The sequence below is a fragment of the Cyrtonyx montezumae genome, unplaced genomic scaffold (genome assembly GCF_038088225.1).
Source record: "Cyrtonyx montezumae isolate F1298 unplaced genomic scaffold, pur_monq_1.0 scaffold_13, whole genome shotgun sequence".
Classification (NCBI taxonomy): Eukaryota; Metazoa; Chordata; class Aves; order Galliformes; family Odontophoridae; genus Cyrtonyx; species Cyrtonyx montezumae.
The window spans coordinates 23009695-23027681 of record NW_027071859.1 but is presented as its reverse complement, the minus strand read 5'-3'; the positions used below and the strand labels follow the sequence as shown (position 1 = coordinate 23027681).

The 17987-nt window shown below is 36.4% G+C and overlaps 1 protein-coding gene across 1 annotated transcript in view; it reads left to right on the top strand.

Moving 5' to 3' along the window:
- The window catches only part of COL21A1 (collagen type XXI alpha 1 chain), a 98672-nt gene that overhangs the window by 46873 nt on the left and 33812 nt on the right, over nt 1-17987 (top strand). The window contains exons 11-17 of the mRNA XM_065730835.1: nt 5589-5642; nt 8082-8135; nt 10355-10408; nt 11248-11301; nt 11959-12012; nt 12119-12172; nt 14599-14652. Coding sequence (XP_065586907.1) covers nt 5589-5642; nt 8082-8135; nt 10355-10408; nt 11248-11301; nt 11959-12012; nt 12119-12172; nt 14599-14652 — 378 coding nt within the window. The remainder of the gene's footprint in view (nt 1-5588; nt 5643-8081; nt 8136-10354; nt 10409-11247; nt 11302-11958; nt 12013-12118; nt 12173-14598; nt 14653-17987) is intronic.

Genomic DNA, 17987 nt, shown 5'->3' with positions numbered 1-17987 from the left:
AAGCAATAAGCAGTTTAAAATAATCTACTGAGACTGGCTTTACTGATATGTGCAGATGCAGAGTTCATAAGCTATCAAAATTCTGGCATATTAAGTAATTTCTGGTCATTCCAATATTTCTTTCTAAAAACCTGTAGAACAGCTGTACTAACCGGAGTTGATGATAAACTGAGGGCTGAACCTTTTATGAAGAACTTAATATAATGGCCAGTTATTTTAACAGTACTCTTGGAAGCAAAAGGGATAGTAGTTTCATGTATGCTTAGGATTACCTGTGCCGTTGGGATGGTTTGTCTAGGGATTTAAGTTGTTATAAACTCTGTACCCACCTTCTTCAGGAATCTTTTGTAAGCATAGCTGATAATTTCCCTAGAAATTGCTGCTCTCATTTCCAGAAAAAGGATGCTCCTTAGTAATGCTGAGACCTTGATATTGTTAGAGAAACTATGTAACTCCATTTTGTCTACCACAGTCATGTAATGGATTCACTGAGACCTCCTATTTTGAAATCAGGATGATACCTTGTGCTGACTTTATTGCATACAGCTGTGCATCAAGCAGCTTTGTGCATTAGTGCAGATACAAGTCCATCTGACTGTTTTCAGTAGTGGGTAAGGGAAGATGATAGGGATGAACACCTAAGCGATGAGTAGGAAGTTATACATGCAAGGTGCATCATCTCATTTCCCAACTGAAGTCTAAAGCTTAGGAACTTTCCAAGCCAGGTTTTATGATCTTGTATCTAATAGCCTTGATGAAACTTTCCTTCTCCATGGTTCTTCAGAACAAGCAGATATTTATCACACAACATCGTGCTGAGTTAAAGTATACTGCTGTGGGCTCAGAGCTATGAAAACCTTGGCAGATGAAGGAGTAGCCAATGGAAGGAAGTGTAATCAAAGGAGAAAGAACTAAACAGTTCAAAGCAAAATGAAGAAGGCAATAAATAAGACAGTGAACAAGGCAGTAAAAACTCTCATCTGTACTTTTACCGTAATAATGTTCTGACTGACCTTTAAATTTTGAAGTGATTCCTGATTATGTTGGAAGGTAAAAGCTGCATTTAGTTATCTTTGGGATTTAGTGCTTGGTCTACCATTCATTTTCATGTTTTGATATGTGTAGGCAGAGGAGCTTCGCTGTTGCTGGTAGAAGCAGATAGACACGAGTGCTTTAAAGGGCTGTGCTGTATAACAGAAGTAGGAGTGAAGATCTGGCACTTGTTTTGATCTCCAAATTGACAGTGGAGCTCTAATGTTGCAAGAGCTCCTAGAGAAAAGTGTGAGGCTCCAAACACATGACCAATTAGGTATTCAAAACATCCAGAGGGGCAGGAAAAGAGAAGCAGTAGGCAGATAAATACAGGCAGAGAGGAGTGCTAGAGTAGGTTGTTTAAGGATGGGGAAAAAAGCTCATTGAGAAAAATAGGAGGAAGGACCTAAGGAAAAAAAGCTAAGATGATAAACAACAATTTAGAGAAAGGCTAAAACGCTTCATTAAAATACATTGAGTACTTGCTAACGTTTCTTACAGGATTTTACAGCCTTACAGGATTTTAGTTGCTATAGAGATGTTGCCAATGAGAGAGTGGTCATACTATGAGAATGAATTTGAAGGGAGGCATGGATACTTGTTTGAATGGTTATAAAAACTTACCTCCTTTGACACATAATGTATTTCATAAATAGGATTTAAAAGCTTTTCTTTTGATGCTTTAGATGCTTGTTTTAAATGTACTAAAGATTTTCTACAGCAACTTCCATGTAGGGTCTGCAAACCTCTCTGTCAGGATGTTTTCCCAACACCAAGTCACAGTTTTCTTACGAAGTTGAATTCCATTATGATTAGTTACACCACCCTAAATACTTCTGTTTACTTAGTGTTTACAGTCTTTAAATATCTTTAGACCATTACTTGATCCTTGGTTGATCCTTGGTTGTTTCCCTAGCCAAACAGAACTTGTTTACTTCTTTTCAAAGTAGCCCTGCTGTAATCACTTTATCATTTATGTTGTTTAGTGACTTCCAAAGGTTTCAATAAGGAATTGTACAGTGTAATTGCTAGATTTTTTCTTTTTTTTTCTTTTTTCTGATATGATACACCCATGAATGCTGTCTGAACTTTAGCCCTTTAGGCATGCAAAAGTTTTGAAGATTTACTTCTGACATTTATTCTGCTATTGTACCTACAGTGTCTTTTGAATTGATAATTGTCATACACTTCTTTTGCTCAATTTTTTATTCCTGTACAGATAAACTAACTTGAATTTCCCAACAAAGTTCTTATTTCACTGATGATGTTGGTATCGTTAATTTGCTGTGTCCTTTGTATGAATTCTTTGGCATAAGAAATCTGTTCTGCTTTTCACTTTAGATTTGTAAATTATTGTCTTGCCATCTGAATTCTATAACTAAGTTCTATCTGTGGTTTTGTTATTATCCACCCATCTGGTACCAAAGAATTGTGGTATCTTGAAGATTATAATTTCACATCTACAGGTTTTCAAGCATTTGCAATTTATGAGCACTGCTACCATCCACAACAAATTGAGGAGATTTTGTATACTGAGTTGCACTGATGAAAAATAATAAGTGAGAATGTAAACAAAGTGCTGTGGAACAGTACTGTTTGAGAACACTGACAAAATGTTATAGGTGGGATTCAGCTCAAGGCACCTACATCTAGTGTTTTTAGAGTTTAATGCGTGCAAAAACACTAGATGTCTAAACTCCCTTTTTATTTAACAGATTTATAACTACTATACCCCAGGAGATATGATATTCTCATGCCATAGAGCATGAGGCTGTCTGGCCTGCAGCTGCTACTTCAAAAGGGTGCACATCTTGCAAATACTGTGTGTCTTTTAGCACTGTGCAGGTGACTAGGTGGTATCAAAAGGCAGTTAACTGCCTATGTTTAAGCTGTTACTCATCAAAACTGGTTATCAAGTTCAGGGTTAGCTATGATACTTTTCCTACTGTTTTTGTGTCTTTTGTGGAATTGATGAGAGAGAACCAAGAAAAAAATTAATTATTTTTGGTGGCAAATTTTTCACTTTCATCCTCTCAGGAAAGAGAATCTTCAGTCTTGAGCTAGCTTGAACTAGTCAAGTGAAAAGTGTACTTTCAGTTTTCTTTGTTACATAAAATATGAGCTATGATACAGCTGCTCTTGGAGTGTATATATGTATGTCACGTACATACTTCTATTGAGGTCTCTGTGAAGTTGAGAAATGAGGACTTTTTCTGGCTTTAATGAGAAAGAAAAAAAAAAAAAGGTAGGCCTTAGCCTGTAGTTTGATAATCCATGATGTATTTACCACTTAGAATGCATGTTTTTAAACTGGAGTTTTATGAGTAATAAGCAAGTATGCAATTAGGTTAATGTAAGCAAACAGAAGGAGACTATGCAAACTGACAGTGATAAAATAATACATTACTACTTTTTGATAACTGGAAAAAGAAGTATTTTGAAAGCTGGTTGTCAGAATTTATAGAAGCTTGCCCAGAGAATTGCTAGGTTATACGAACTACACATTGATTTTCTATTTTGTATCTTATGGTGAATTTCCCTTTAATCTTATCTGTTACATTCCATGGAGCAAACACAATGAACACATGCTTTATTTCTTCTGAAACAGCACAACAAGGTGTAGCACTGAGTTAAATGTGCAGTTCTATAAGCTGAAAACTCTTGCCATCCTCCATTCTTCTCTCAAATTTTGAAATTCAGTTCAGCCAGGAAATTATCCTCTGTTATTTCTTCTTCTACTCAGTTAGAAGGAGAAGAAAGGGAAATTGCATTTCTGAGGACTAAATGTGAAATACGGTTTTATTTATATAGGACTGTGTCCTACAGGAAGTCACACAAACTTTTTGCTTTCTTTGGAGTAGAAATAAAAGGACAAACTTTTTAAGGCATTTTTGGCTTGGTGAATTGTTTCAGCTACCCAGGAGCCTTATAAGCAGTATTGAAATGTTACACTATTTACAGCTAAAGCTGATTTTGCTAGAACTGCCTTGAGCATTAAAAGAGAATTGCTTGATAAAGAAGCCATGTAGGACAGAGACTTAGAATTCTGTTTACTTCTATACTAAACATTACCATCTGGCTCTTTGGGCATCTGCTCAAACATCTTTTGTGAAGAGGGCACAGAAAGTACTCTCTTATATCTAACCCAGTAAATAATTTTAGCTCTTTTTATTACTCTCAGGCAGCTCTAATTCATTTGAAGAAGAAATCAGACATAAAAATTGCCTTCCTTATGTTTAAAAGGTTCTGCTAGCTCATCTTGCACTAGTGTGGAAACCCCCCATTAACTTTTGTGCTAAGATTTTAAGACTGAAAACTCATGTAAAAATGGGATTATTAACTCAGATCAAACCAAGATCAGATTCTGAACAGTTGAAATTGAGTAGTCCATTTTTCTGGGGGTTTATTAAATGAAATAATGTTTCCACTTCTTTTTACTACCTGTTAAAAGGCTATGTAACCTCAGAATTTTATAGTACAATTTCCTTTGTTGTTATATATTCTCAAAAACCTTCCTTCTGGCTCATTTTGTTCATTGGAAAGACATGCTTTTAATGGAATTAAGTAGAATTCCCTATTCTTCAGTAGCTTGTTTATGTTTCAGAGTTCTTCTGAAGCACTGGTTAATTTTACATAGAAAACTTGCTATCTTTGCAGTATTTACTGAATCCAATCTACTGTGACATCTGAGGTGTACATTTGGGATTCCGTCTAGATCCTCTTGTTCTTCACATGCTGATTTCTAGTAAAGCATTCCTGAAATTCTCTTTCTTCTCATTCATGAAATATTAAGTATTTATTTTCTTTGTACTAGTCATTCAAATTCCATTTTCTTTTTCCTGCATGTATAGCCTGTCATGTACTTCTAAGTTCATAGCTAAGTGGTTACTGTTGAGAATGGAATTTTTATTATTATAGGAGCTTTTATTATTATTTGGAGGTTGAACGAGATGAACTTTAAAGTTCTCTTCCAACCCAAACCTTTCTATGACTCTCTGATTATTTAGAGATATTATAAAACAAGCTGCAAAATGTATTAGAACATGCCTTGTTCATTAAAGCTTTTTTTCTGTAACTAGAAATGGGCCTTTAAAACTCCTGGCGTTCCTCAACTACTTTTGTGGAACAAGAAAAAAAAAAAAAGGCAAAAAATGATGTCTACATATTTAGGTCAATTTGTTCTTTTTTTCTCTACAGAATTGTGAGTAAAACAATATGTTTGTTACATTCTCAAGTACGAATTCTAAGATAACTGATTTTCCTTATTGTCTGAAAAGATTCACTTAGCTAAAGTTTGGAGGCTGCAAACTTTAGATGCAGAAATGAAAATTTATGATAACTGGAATCTAAATCTCAAAAGTAAGATTCTAATCACAATTACTGAAATTTTCATGACCTAACATGAAGAGTTGGTATAGCAGTTCTTTAGTAATTAGAGGGATTTGTTTTGTTGTGTTTTGTTTTTCTCTTAAAGTGGTATTTGATAATTTTTGAATATATCTTATGAAAAATCACAAGTCTTGGTTCCTTTCCTTTTTTTTTTTTTTTTTTTTTAGGGTTATCAAGGATCAGCAGGAACTCCAGGTATCCCAGGAACTCCAGGGGCTCAAGTAAGATCCTATTTCATTTTCCACTCAGCCCTGGTGTGGCATCACCTCAAGCACTTTGTGCAGGTTTGAATGCCCCAATATAAGGACGTAAAAATATGAGACAGTGCCCAGTGGAGGGCTATGAAGATAGTGGAGGGTCTGGATAATATGAGGAGTTATGAGGAGAAGTTGAGGGAATTGAGGTTGGAGAAGAAGAGGCTGAGGTGAGACCTCATTGCTCTCTACTACTACTTGTAAGCAAGTTCATATGAGGAGGGCATTAGTCTATTTTCTCAGCTGATGAGTGACAGGACAAGGAAGTAGTTGCAAGTTTATTGTTCCCAGGGGTTGGTCTTGTTTCTCAAGGGTTGGTTCTGGGTCTGGTCTTGTTCAATATCATCATCAATGACCTTGATGAGGTGATAGCATCCACCCTCAAGTTTTCTGATGATACAAAGCTGGGAGGAATGCTGACATACCAGAAGGCTGCTCTGACAATCGGTGAGACCTCGGCAAGCTGTAGAATTGGGCAGAAAGGAACCTGTTGAGGTTTACCAAGAGCAAGTGTAAAGCCTTGCACCAAGGTAGGAATAACCGCATACACCAGTATGGGTTGGGGTTGGCCTGCTGGGGAGAAGCTCTGTGGAGGGGGACCTGGATGTCCTGGTAAATGACAGGTTGCCCATGAGCCAGCAGTGTGCCCTGGTGGCCAAGAAGGCAAGTGGGATCCTGGGGTGCATTAAAAAGAGTGTGGCCAGCAGGCTGAGGGAGGTTATTCTTCCCCTCTACTCTGCCCTGGTGAGGTGTGTCCAGTTCTGAGCTCCCCAGTACAAAAAAGACAGGGATCTCCTTGAAAAGAGTCCAGTGAAGGGCCTGGAGTACCTCTCTTATAAGGAAAGGCTGAGAGACCTGAGTCTCTTTGGCCTTGAGAAAGGAAGACTCAGAGGGATCTGATCCACGTCTGTAACTATCTAAGGAGTGGGAGGTGAAGGGGCAAGCCCAGACTCTTTTCAGTGATTTATGAGACAGGACAAGGAGAAATGGACACAAATTGAGGCATAGGACATTCCACACCAATAAGAAAGGAAACTTGTTCACAGTGCAGTGACAGAGCACTGGCACAGGTTGCACAGAGGTGGTGGAGTCTCCTCTGGAGACGTTCAAGACCCACCTGGACACCTACCTGTGCAACCTGGGCTAGGGAGCTGCTTTGGCAGGGGATTGGACTCCATGATCTCTGGAGGTTTCTTCCAACCCCTACGATTCTGAGATTTATCTTGAATATGAGGAAGAATTTTTTATGGAGAGGGTTGTCAAATGTTGACAGGGTTACCCAGGGAAGTGGTGGGGTCTCCATCCCTGGAAGTATTTAAGAGACCTTTGGATGTGGCACTAAGGGATATGGTTTATTGTTAAAACAAGGTAGGTCAGGTTTATGGATGGCACTGGTCATCTTGAATTTCTTTTCCTTCATATGAATCACAGAATTTAGTTGTTTCTATGTTTCTATGATTCTAAATGCTACCTGCTCTTTCCCAGTATTCACTGTTTCTCATTGAGGTGTGAATTGCAGGGTTGGGTGGGGGGGAAGGAAGCTGCAGGGATAGTGTGAATTTGGGGACACTCCTTGAATGAATTGCTTTGCTGCTTACATAGCCTTGTGGTTTGTAGGTAGGCTGTAAATTAGTTCACTAATGTAATCAGTGCTAGTCAGGGCTTCACTGGAGCTTGGATATTTTCATTCTGGTCTAGAAGCCAAACAGTAGTGCTTTCTATTTTAACTTGAACTGATAACAGTGATTTTGAGCCATGTCATTGTAATTGATCTAGGTGTCTCTAGCTTGATCTGGGTGGTCGGACCAGCTGACCTCTGGAGGTCCCTTCTGACCTCAGCTATTCTGTGATTAGTTACTTATCACATATCTAAACAAAGATTTCAGATTAAGTCCAAATTGATTGGAAAGACTTCTTTTTCTTCTTCCTAGCTTTTAATTTAGGAGCATTTGCTAGGACAGTTACTGCAAACGGATGTTGTATTTTACATGTAGCATGATCCAGTCTTGCTAAATAGTTGAGAACTTAATTAGTTGTATTAAGCATCTGAGAGCATGCCAGGACCAAGAGCCTCACCACAACACAAAATATGTGAAGACTGGTCTGATGGATATTTTAAGGGAAGGGGACATCTGTATGATCTGTGTGACAATCCTTTTTGCCCGTGGTGCTTCTCAGTTAAAACAAATAATAGTTTTGGTTTTCCCAAGTCATGGATTATGACAGCATGCTACATTCTCACATTAGATACATTTCATGCTTATTTCTGCTTTAGTATCCAGTTACTGAAATGCTATGATCAGTCAATTCACAGATATTTCCCTAGGTCACATTGCATTGCATATTTGGTTCTCATTCTGTAGCAAGCACCGTGTCTTCAGCTGTTATTCTTTTTTCTTCTCTTAGGGACCACGTGGCTTACCAGGTATCAAGGGAGAACCAGGAAAGGATGGGTCTAAGGTAAAAGCAAGGAAACAATCAAAAAATCACAAAAGAAAATAAAGAAATAAAAATATTCTGTTTTTATCAATTGTCATTTTGGTTGTACAATTAATAACATCAATATTTTCACAAGAATCCTCTGTGGAATTCTGAAACTGGTTAGCTTTTTTTTAGTAAAGTTTATATAGACATTAGTACTGCCAGTAACACCTTTATTACTGTGAATGATTTACATTTAGAAAACATATGTATATTTAAGTTATTGGAAGTTTGATATAGATGTCTCAGAATGGTTTGTTTCCATCTCTTTTCACCTTTTTTCTCTGTAAGTGAGCATCCAGATCAGCTGGGTAAGAGTTTTTGGATAACACTTTTTATCAGAAACAGTGGACTGATGAAAACTAAAGATTTTTCTGGAAGAATTCTAGTTAAAGTCTATTCAGTTCCTTGGAGCTGTTGACAGATGTATAAGCTTATAGCTAAGTCCCTTCTGATAATCAGCATAAACTTGAGTCTGGATCTCCTATATGCACAACAAATAAACCCATCTTTGGCTGTTGGCAAGTCTGTTTGGTATGTGAATATTTGTGTCCACCCTTCTGTCATGATTTTCCCTATAAAAGTACATTTAGAAAAGTTTGAAGTTTGTTGAGATACAAGCTTATTTTCTTTTTTGTGTATTAAAACTTCAGTGCCTTTTTTTAAAATGACAGTTCATTTTCAAAACAGATTTTACTATAAAGTTTCCTTCTTCTGAAGCTCCCAATCCTAAAAGCAGGTCCATGCATTCATTACTGTTTGGCAAAAGCCTCTAATGTATTATTAGAAATGAAAAATGTGCTATGTGTTTTGTTGCTTTAGTGGTCTTACGTTAACCTAATTGATCAGTCCGTATCGGGCCATGTGCTGAATGTAAGGTACTGATGACAAAAAATGCTATTCTCCTGGCAGTGTAAGGTTGTGACAGATAGAATATTTCCTAATGCTCAGTCCAGCCCTGTTTAAATTATGCCAAGAAACAGGGCTTCCACCACTGTTTTAGAAAACTTCTTCCACAATAAAGTAGATCTTGCCATTAGAAATTTTTTCCTGATGATTAAGCCCAAATGTTCATCTCTTAATTTCATCCTCTAACTTATGAAGTTTCTACAGCAACTAATTTAAAACTGTTTCCATTGCCAAGTGTTTTAGTTTATCTAATAATTGAATCACCATTTCTGAGCAAAAATTAGGGTTCCATTCTTTTACAGCAAGAAGCAATGGATGTACAAAAGGTTTATTTTATAAGCATTGCTATATTTTTTTTCAACTGCTTTCCATTTCTGTTGTGTGCTTTCCATACTTATTTGTTGAGAGATACTTAGATTGTATTAACCCACAAGCTTTCATTCCCATGATTGTGTTCCTATCTTCTGGCATGTGTGACAGACCACTGCAAATCTCCTTAGGCACGGATGATTCTGATAAATACCACTGAGGCGTATTATCTCTTGTATTTTTTCTTAGAAGTTAAAAAATACATATATATAAAATAACTTCCTTGGGTATAATTTATTATTCCTCTCTCATGGCTGAAGTATATTAAATAAATTGAAATACATCACTCTATTTTATGTTAGAAATGAATAGAAAGGTACCACTGTGATTGTCCAAAAACTATCACTATGGTGATTTGCTGCATTCTGAATGAAGTAAGGCCAGTACACTGTGACAAGTAACTTACCTTCTTTTTATTGCTTCATGTCAGCAGGTGCCTAGTTGTAATTAAACTCTTGTTGTAATTCCTTATGGAAACTTACAGACTGATTGTCTGATAAATATCCTCAGTGCCAGTAGCAGAAGTTCTGAAATTCCTGACATTTGACAGCTGTGAGGACAATAGGAAGAACTGTTGTTTTGCCTTGATTTTTGCCTGGTGTTTTCAATTACCAGCTGCTTTTGCAGAAGTATATTGTTTCTTTAATTGAAATGAGAACTCCATTGTCAAAATGCCAAATTTTTATCAATTTAATTTGGTTTCATTTTGTTTATTTTTTAAAGAAAATTTACTTAGAAGTGGTTACTTCTTATTTTCTGTATTAAATTCTTTCTAAAGATTAATAAACGCTCATCAGTAAGCATATTAATATTATGTTGTTGGTATGATATAACATCTTTACACTATTTCTTGATCAGTTAAATTATGGATGTTATTAAATATTAATTTCAAAGGATTTCAAATATGTTTGCTCTTCTAGGGTGACCGTGGACTACCTGGTTTTCCTGGATTACATGGGATGCCAGCACCAAAGGTTAAAAATAAAACCTTTTTACAGTATTCTTATATCTCAACCTACTCTATAGCTTATTAAAAAATAAGTCCTTTTGTGCAATACTGTTGCAGTTGATGAAAAACATTAAATAAACAGATCTGATGTTGAAATTGAAGGGTAATAAATATCATAGGCCTTTTCATTGCTTATCAAAAACTACTTGTGTTTTTTTTTTTACTTCTGTTCTGTGAGATTTTGTGTGAGTTACTTAGAACTTAGATTTTAAAGTACTTAGAATCTTCTACATCCAAATAATGTATTGGGAACTTTAAGATAATCATAGAATTTTCTTGAAGTCATTGAATTTGAGTGACAGTATTTTGAAGGATAGCTCTGGTCTAACCAGAACAAATTTTTCGTATGTATGTTTTCCACAATATCATCAAACATATCTTTTATGTTAGTATGCAACTGGATTGACTTCTTAGCTTTTCCAAATTTTGTTTTAGATAAGGTTTTCACAAAAGTACAGCACTTCATAGAGAGCAGAATTTTCACTGAAGTACCTACCTATAGAAAGTAACCAGAAACTCTTAAGTGCCTTCTGCTCTGCTTCCATTGAAATGAAAAGCAATAAGCTTATGAGTTGTGGAGTGTCTCACCAGTGGTCAGTCTAGGTTTCTTCCTTAGGGAAGTTTGGAAAATTTAAGATTTGCATTTACTGTTTTGATAATTTTCTTTCTTTCTTTTCTATCAGGTGGAACACTTTGCCTGCTTCCTTTTACATTTGCTTTCGATATTATTTTGTGTATATCTATATTTGTGTATATAACTACTTCTGTTTTTAAAGTCAACTTACTCATACGTGTTTTGTCTAGGGAGAAAGGGGCCCTAAAGGAGACCAAGGAGTGCCAGGGATATATGGAAAAAAGGCCAGTAAAATTATAAAATAATATTACTGATATATGTAGTGGGGTTGTTTGTCACATTTTATCCCCACTTCTGTGCAGCATTTTTCCCAGTCTTGAAGACATATATTGATATAGCTCATTCTAATATGACACAAAATGCATGTAGATATATTTTTACATTTGTGTACTTAGTGCCTTTAATAGGATATATATGTATTAATCATAGAATCATAGAATGACCTTGATTGAAGAGGATCTCAAAGATGATTGAGTTTCAACCCCCCTGCCATGGGCAGGGTCACCAACCACTAGAGCAGGCTGCACAGAGCCACATCCAGCCTTGCCTTGAATGCCACCAGGGATGGGGCATCCACAACCTCTCTGGGCAACCTGTTCCTGTCCATCACCACCCTCTGTGTGAAAAACTTCCTCCTATCTTCTAACCTAAATCTCCTGTCCTAGTTTAAAAATACTGCAAAACAGTCTGGACTTTTTAAAGCATATTTACACTTCTAAAAATGAATCATGATTATTGGTAATTATCTACGTTAAGAAAGAAACAGATCTTCCAGAATTGTTCAGAGTAAGAAATAATATACGTGCACGTGCTGTTCAAATAGGTTGAATTTGAAGTGTACACATTTAGTATTACTTATTTTTATTTGTTGCTTCTTTTAGGGATCAAAGGGAGAGAAAGGTGATACAGGATTTCCAGGAATGCCTGGGCGATCCGTAAGTTCTACTCAGACAAACTGCCCTTTTTTTTTGTTATTTTTTTTGTTTTTTTGTTTTTGTTTTTGCTAATTTACCTACTGATGAGTGTTAACTGTTGCCACAGGGAGACCCTGGCAGAAGTGGAAAAGATGGATTGCCAGGAAGTCCTGGTTTCAAGGTATTTGCAAATATATATTCAGATATTGACCAATTTTAAATAGCTTTCCTGTTTGTCTAAATATATTTAGAATGACTAGAAATTAATTATAACAGTACCAGGAAATGTCAAAGTTTACTGCAGTGACAAGGCATACTTTATTGATTTCAGTCAGTTTGCAACAGGGGCAGTAGTTTTTTTTATGAGTGCAGTAGTGATCAACAGAGTTTTGTTCATCTTTGGGACTTTTTCATCCTCTGCCACGCATAGAGGTGGCGCAACTGCCCTGTGTAGTTCGTATCATCCAGAACTGTCTTCATGATTAAAAATTTTTCACCCTTATTTGTATAAGAAGTGGCTGTACATACCTGTATTTTATTCAGCTGCTGACTTTACTACTAAGACCACCCATAAATTTTCAGTACTACTTCCTGCTTTTGGGTACCCCAGGTGACCCGTAAGTGCCATTTTAGGAGGACACGGGTCTTCTCTAGGTGATATCTGCCAGTCTGATGTGGAAACTCTTAACTGCTCTGCAGCACGTCAAATAGCACCAGGGAGCTGAATCAAGCCCATAACTACCATGGCAACTTAGATCTTAGAAAAAATCATGTACGTGTCCTAATTGGTAGTTAAAGGAGTAAGTCAGTTCAAATTTTTCACTTGTTTACAACAATAGAGAACTGCTAGTCTGAAAATTGTCCAGCACATCTAAAATAACAGCCTTTTAGAAGTACTATTAAATTTTAATTCACTGATACGTAAACCCTATGTTCATTTCATGTTTGTCTTCCACCTCATTTATACTTCCCTACAAATGTTCATTATTAATGCGTATTTACAACAGCACACTCTGGCACTTGCAGCTATGTCAGGCAAAGACAATTTTGCAGATGTTCTTAAAACAGATAGTTAAGTTTATGCCTGTGGACATAGGTATCTGTGTTCCCAATAAAGCCAGAGAAGGCTTATTCAGTTATGCCAGTGGAATCTGGAGAGCAGTTCAGCTCAAAGAAGTAAAACTTGTAGACTTACTTAAGGCTTAATGGCCTACATAAAGCATCTTGTGCAATTGGAGATGTGAGTATCCAAAGCATCGTAAGAGAGCTGATAAATGTAAGCTCTTTGGAAAGTTGTTGTGTTTCTAAAGTGGGAGTAGAAGCCCAGGTTTCCTATAGAAGACAAACTTGAGTATCTCAAAAATGTCCAGATGGGGGCAATGAAATTGAGCCCTTAGTGACGGATAGCTGAATCAAGTCTGAATCTTGAAAATTTTGGATCTGTTGGCTGTGATATGAGCTTACATGTCTTTATTTCAAATAGATTCTCCCTTATTTTCCCTACATATGTACAGATATCTGTGCTAATTTGGTGGAGAAGTTCCTTTTCTGGAATTTCATGAAATAGAACAAATAATTAGATGGTTGTTTAACATGAGATGTGTTGCAGTTAAAATTTTAACACTCCTTAGAGTGAAGTATTATATTCATAAATTAGGAATTTGGAGTTCATCTGTTTTTATGCTTCTAAACAAAATATAGATGATTCAATATATTAATGTGAAAATGTGTACATTTAAACTAGAAGGCATTTTCTTGACTATTTACTTAATTCAATTGCCTTAGTACAAAAATAGTACTCATTATTTTTATTCATTGTAGAATGTAATACTTAAGCTGTATTCATTCAGATATTTTGTTAGTTTGACTTCTGCATCTCCTTGCTATAAAACATTGCTTCATTCTGAGTCTATAATCAATTTGGGATTAGCAAAAGGCTGTTTTTGAAGGAAAGCTGGAGATTTCCTTTATTCTTATCATATTCATTCTGGGAAAGAAAAATGGAAAGCTAATAATAATTAAAAAAGCATGCCTTGAAACCCAGGTGCTACCCAATGTGACTTCAATACCAGTTTTTGTAATTTGAAGACAATTACTATATTGTTTAAATATTTAATTGGTTTACGTTTTTTAAGGTACTTTTGCAATAATTTTTCAAATTTTTGGAATATTAAGGGGAGCGTACTTATTTTAAATGAGAACATGAAGATTTGGTCGCATCCAGTACCACTTTAGTTCTGAAGTGCTTTGAAATAGTTTTAGGACAGTCAGTTGCACTAACAATTAGACAACAATTTATTGGAGGTATGACCTTGAACAAATAGTTCCTGTTCCAAGTCAACCCTTCTCCAATTTCAAAAGGTGATCCTCTCTTATGTCTTTTTGCAAGCTCTTTGACAGCTGTCTGCTGGACATAGAATGAGGGAATTCTGTACTAAAGTTCTCACAGCTTTTGAAACTGTTTTAAGATGTTTGTTTGAACATGTGTATTTGCTTTACATTTTACTTATTACATAAGAATACTTATTTACCAATCGAAATAATAATCATTATGTAAAATAAGATCTTTTTTGAGTATGGTATTTACAATTTTTTATCATTTTAAAGGGAGAAGTTGGACAGCCTGGATCTCCAGGTCTGGAGGGACATCGGGGAGAGCCTGTAAGTGGTACACTGCTGGCATGTTCTTATTTTTTCTTTATTTTTCTCGTAATGGATATAGCACTTCATATTTCACCCATTTTGATTTGAATTGGTTGCTATGTTCTTTTTTGTTAAAGCACATTTATTTCCTATTGTTCATTTTTTAATTTGGATTTAATAAAAGAAATAAACTTTTAAAGTCAAAGATGCCTTAAAAGATTCTTAATTATATTGCTGATATACACCAATTTTTATAGATAATATAAAACTGTCTCATTACTGACATTTCCTATTGACAGGATGGTTTGGCTAGTTATTTATTGGTGATTACTTGCAGAAAGATTGGTTGTTTTTAACTCCAATTTTTGCAACTGGGAATATGTTACTTTATATACTTGTTAATTGTTCTTTTCAGTTTACTTTTCTGCTTTCTGTTTTCCATCTTTGTTCACTGACTTCCTTGTATCTTGTTACGTGGGCCATGTCATCTAAATGAGTCTAATAAAGTCTACTAGCTTTCCTGGGACATGTTGCTGCATTGCTGTTCTTATTTCCCTATATATTGTTCCTCTGCTGGTGTTTGAGCACTTGATTTTTCCTCCTGTTTTTATGTGGTGGACCATGCCCTCCTGGTTTCCTTGTTTGACTCTTCAGTGCTACCAGTCTTTGTTCAAAGCAAGGATCTAAGTTATCTGAAGAGAGCTGAAGGCTTTCAGAGCTGATAGTGAGCCCGCTGTCTTCAAACTGTCAATAATCGTTCTGTTGGCGAAGAAGTAAATGGAGCTCAACTCGTGAATCATTGCCTTTCTGGTGTATTGTAAGATAATAAAGTGATGTTTTAAAAGATTGTGAATTTATACAGTATTGAATGTAGCACCTGGAAAGGCAAATTTGTAATGTAGTCTGGTCGAGCCAGGTTGTATTATATGTTTCAGTTTTTGTTAGTGGAGGTTCTTTTGAAGAGCAGATCTACGTGCTGATCAGGAAATTGCCTCGAGGTAGCCAGTAAGAAATGTAAGACACCTAGTTATGTCTGTTTCTCTACCTCTGATGGTGGTGTAGTGCCAGATCATATGTAGAGATGTGGTGCCTCCATCTATTGTGATCTTGGAAGAAGAGCAAGAGATATCTTCACACAGCCGCTGTATGGCAAAAGTGTATGCTTGGACTGTGGGAAATGAAAACTATCCCAGTCAGCCACAGCGACTGGGATATGTGCAATCCTTTATTCGAGTAGGAAGTAGTGGGCCTTCATCCAATGGAAAGTGAGCAGGAATGCAGGGGCTGTAGGGAATGCCTTGTGCAATTTACTGCTTCTGTTATTCCTTCAACATGTATTTGATGCATAGTGTGTAAGCATCTCCTCTTTGCTCTTTTGTCATCGTGATTTCTCCAGTTCAGTATAGTTTACTCTAGCGGGGTACCCTAATAGTTAGGGCATTGATGTGGGAGAAAGGCACCCAGCTCTGTTGAGAACTCCCTGAGATATTGAAATAAGCAGCCTAAACTCAAGACAGACCTTGTATGTTTCTGTTTAAATTATGACTATGTGGACCAGCTGCAGCTGTAGCCCTGGAGCAGCTCAGTAGTTTGCATGGATACCCCACCCACACAAACAATCTTCATTTCTTCCATTCAGCCACATTAGTGTTAAACATGGCCTAATTTGTTAAGTTAGACTTTTTTAAAATATAATAATCTTTTGATCCCTTCTGCTTTAACAAATAAAAAGAGCATGGTGGAAAAGTGAATGTGTCTTGAAACAATATCTAAGAAGCAACTGCCTGGGACAGAAACACTGCTGAGCTGAGCTCCTGTGGCTTCCAGCATCTGAGAGGTGTGGTTGCTTTCTGGACAATATGCCATACTGTCTCCTATATTATTGCTCTTATTAATCCTCAAATATACGAGCAGGAAAAAATAGGTTGTAAAAAATAATGCCAAGTGAAATGGTTCTTTTCCCCTGGTAGTACTAGGGGAACTGAAGGTAATAAGTACTCCTGATCCTACATACTCTGTGTAAGAAAAAATGTTTGATATTATAGACAGAATTCTTTGCAAAGCATTCAACAAAACTGATAATCAAGCTCAGCTTACCAATGACAAACAGGCCATGCTCCAAGTGCAGTCATGCTGTCACTTGAGTGGCTCTTTAATGGGTAGTCACGCATCTTCCTGACAATAGGGTGTTTTGAAAAGTACAGTTTTTTGAGGGGCAAGCTATCTAAAGGGTAGATAAATCAATTCATATTTGAACTTCATTTCAGCCTAGTTCTCCTTTCTGAGGTAGGTAGGGCTTTGTCAGAGATTCTTTTCAGAGAATGCAAAGTGAGATTTGTTGTTTACATTTCTGCAGATGGGAATTCTGTAGTGAGTGCTAGTGGATGAAACTGCCAGGACGTTTATAGCACTCACTTCTAGGCCTGGCATATGCTGTCTTGCCACAACTAACGTTTGACCAATTGCAGCTGCTGATGTTTACTTTCCAGAGAGATTTTTTCAGAAATACAGCTGCAAATACTTAAAATGATAGGATTTACCCTTAATATTGAGGCCACATCATTAGACCTCAGAATGTGGTCTTCTGTTTGTGACAGCGACGTCAGTACAACATAGCTTTCAGCTTCTGACAAGACTCCTGCTCTTATACCTACTCTTAGTTTGTATGTTCATTTCCTTTTACCGCACAAATAATATCAGATCTAGATCAGTGCACTCTCTAAAAATGGCTCTCTGAAGTTCACAAAACCTGTTTTCTGTGCTAGGGTACCAGAAATCTTTTTGAAGCATGCAAAGAATCAAAGAAATTAGAGACTACAGACGTTGCTCTATTTTTCGTTCATAAAGCATAAATTTTTGAAGTATGACACAACAAAATGATGGTAGCCTGGATATATGGGAAGTAGACCTAAGGTTAGTGTAATTCTGGTGCATTTATAGCCGTGCTGAAATTTATAGAAATAGGTTCCAAGGAGAGAAAGTTCCTGACTTGCTTATGTAGTACTATGCATAATATAGTCTTGGTGCTTCTTTTGTAGTACTGCTACCTGTCCTTCACTATATAGTTTTCCACCATTTCCTTCTTACCATTTTCCTTCTTTTCTGCAACACCTCCTTGAGGCAGGATGCTTTGTCATGTGGTCTTTATTGTGTTCTCTTACCTCTTGCCATTCTTGGCATAGTAAACTATGAAAAAACAAACACAATCCCATTAGTAATTGCTTTAAATGTGTATTGATAATATTGTTCAGAGATAGTGTTCTCAGGAGAAAAACCTGACAGCTGATGATAAAAACAGGAAATACTGTTTAAATAAATATTAGTTGCAGCTGGTTCTAATGAACTTTCTTCTT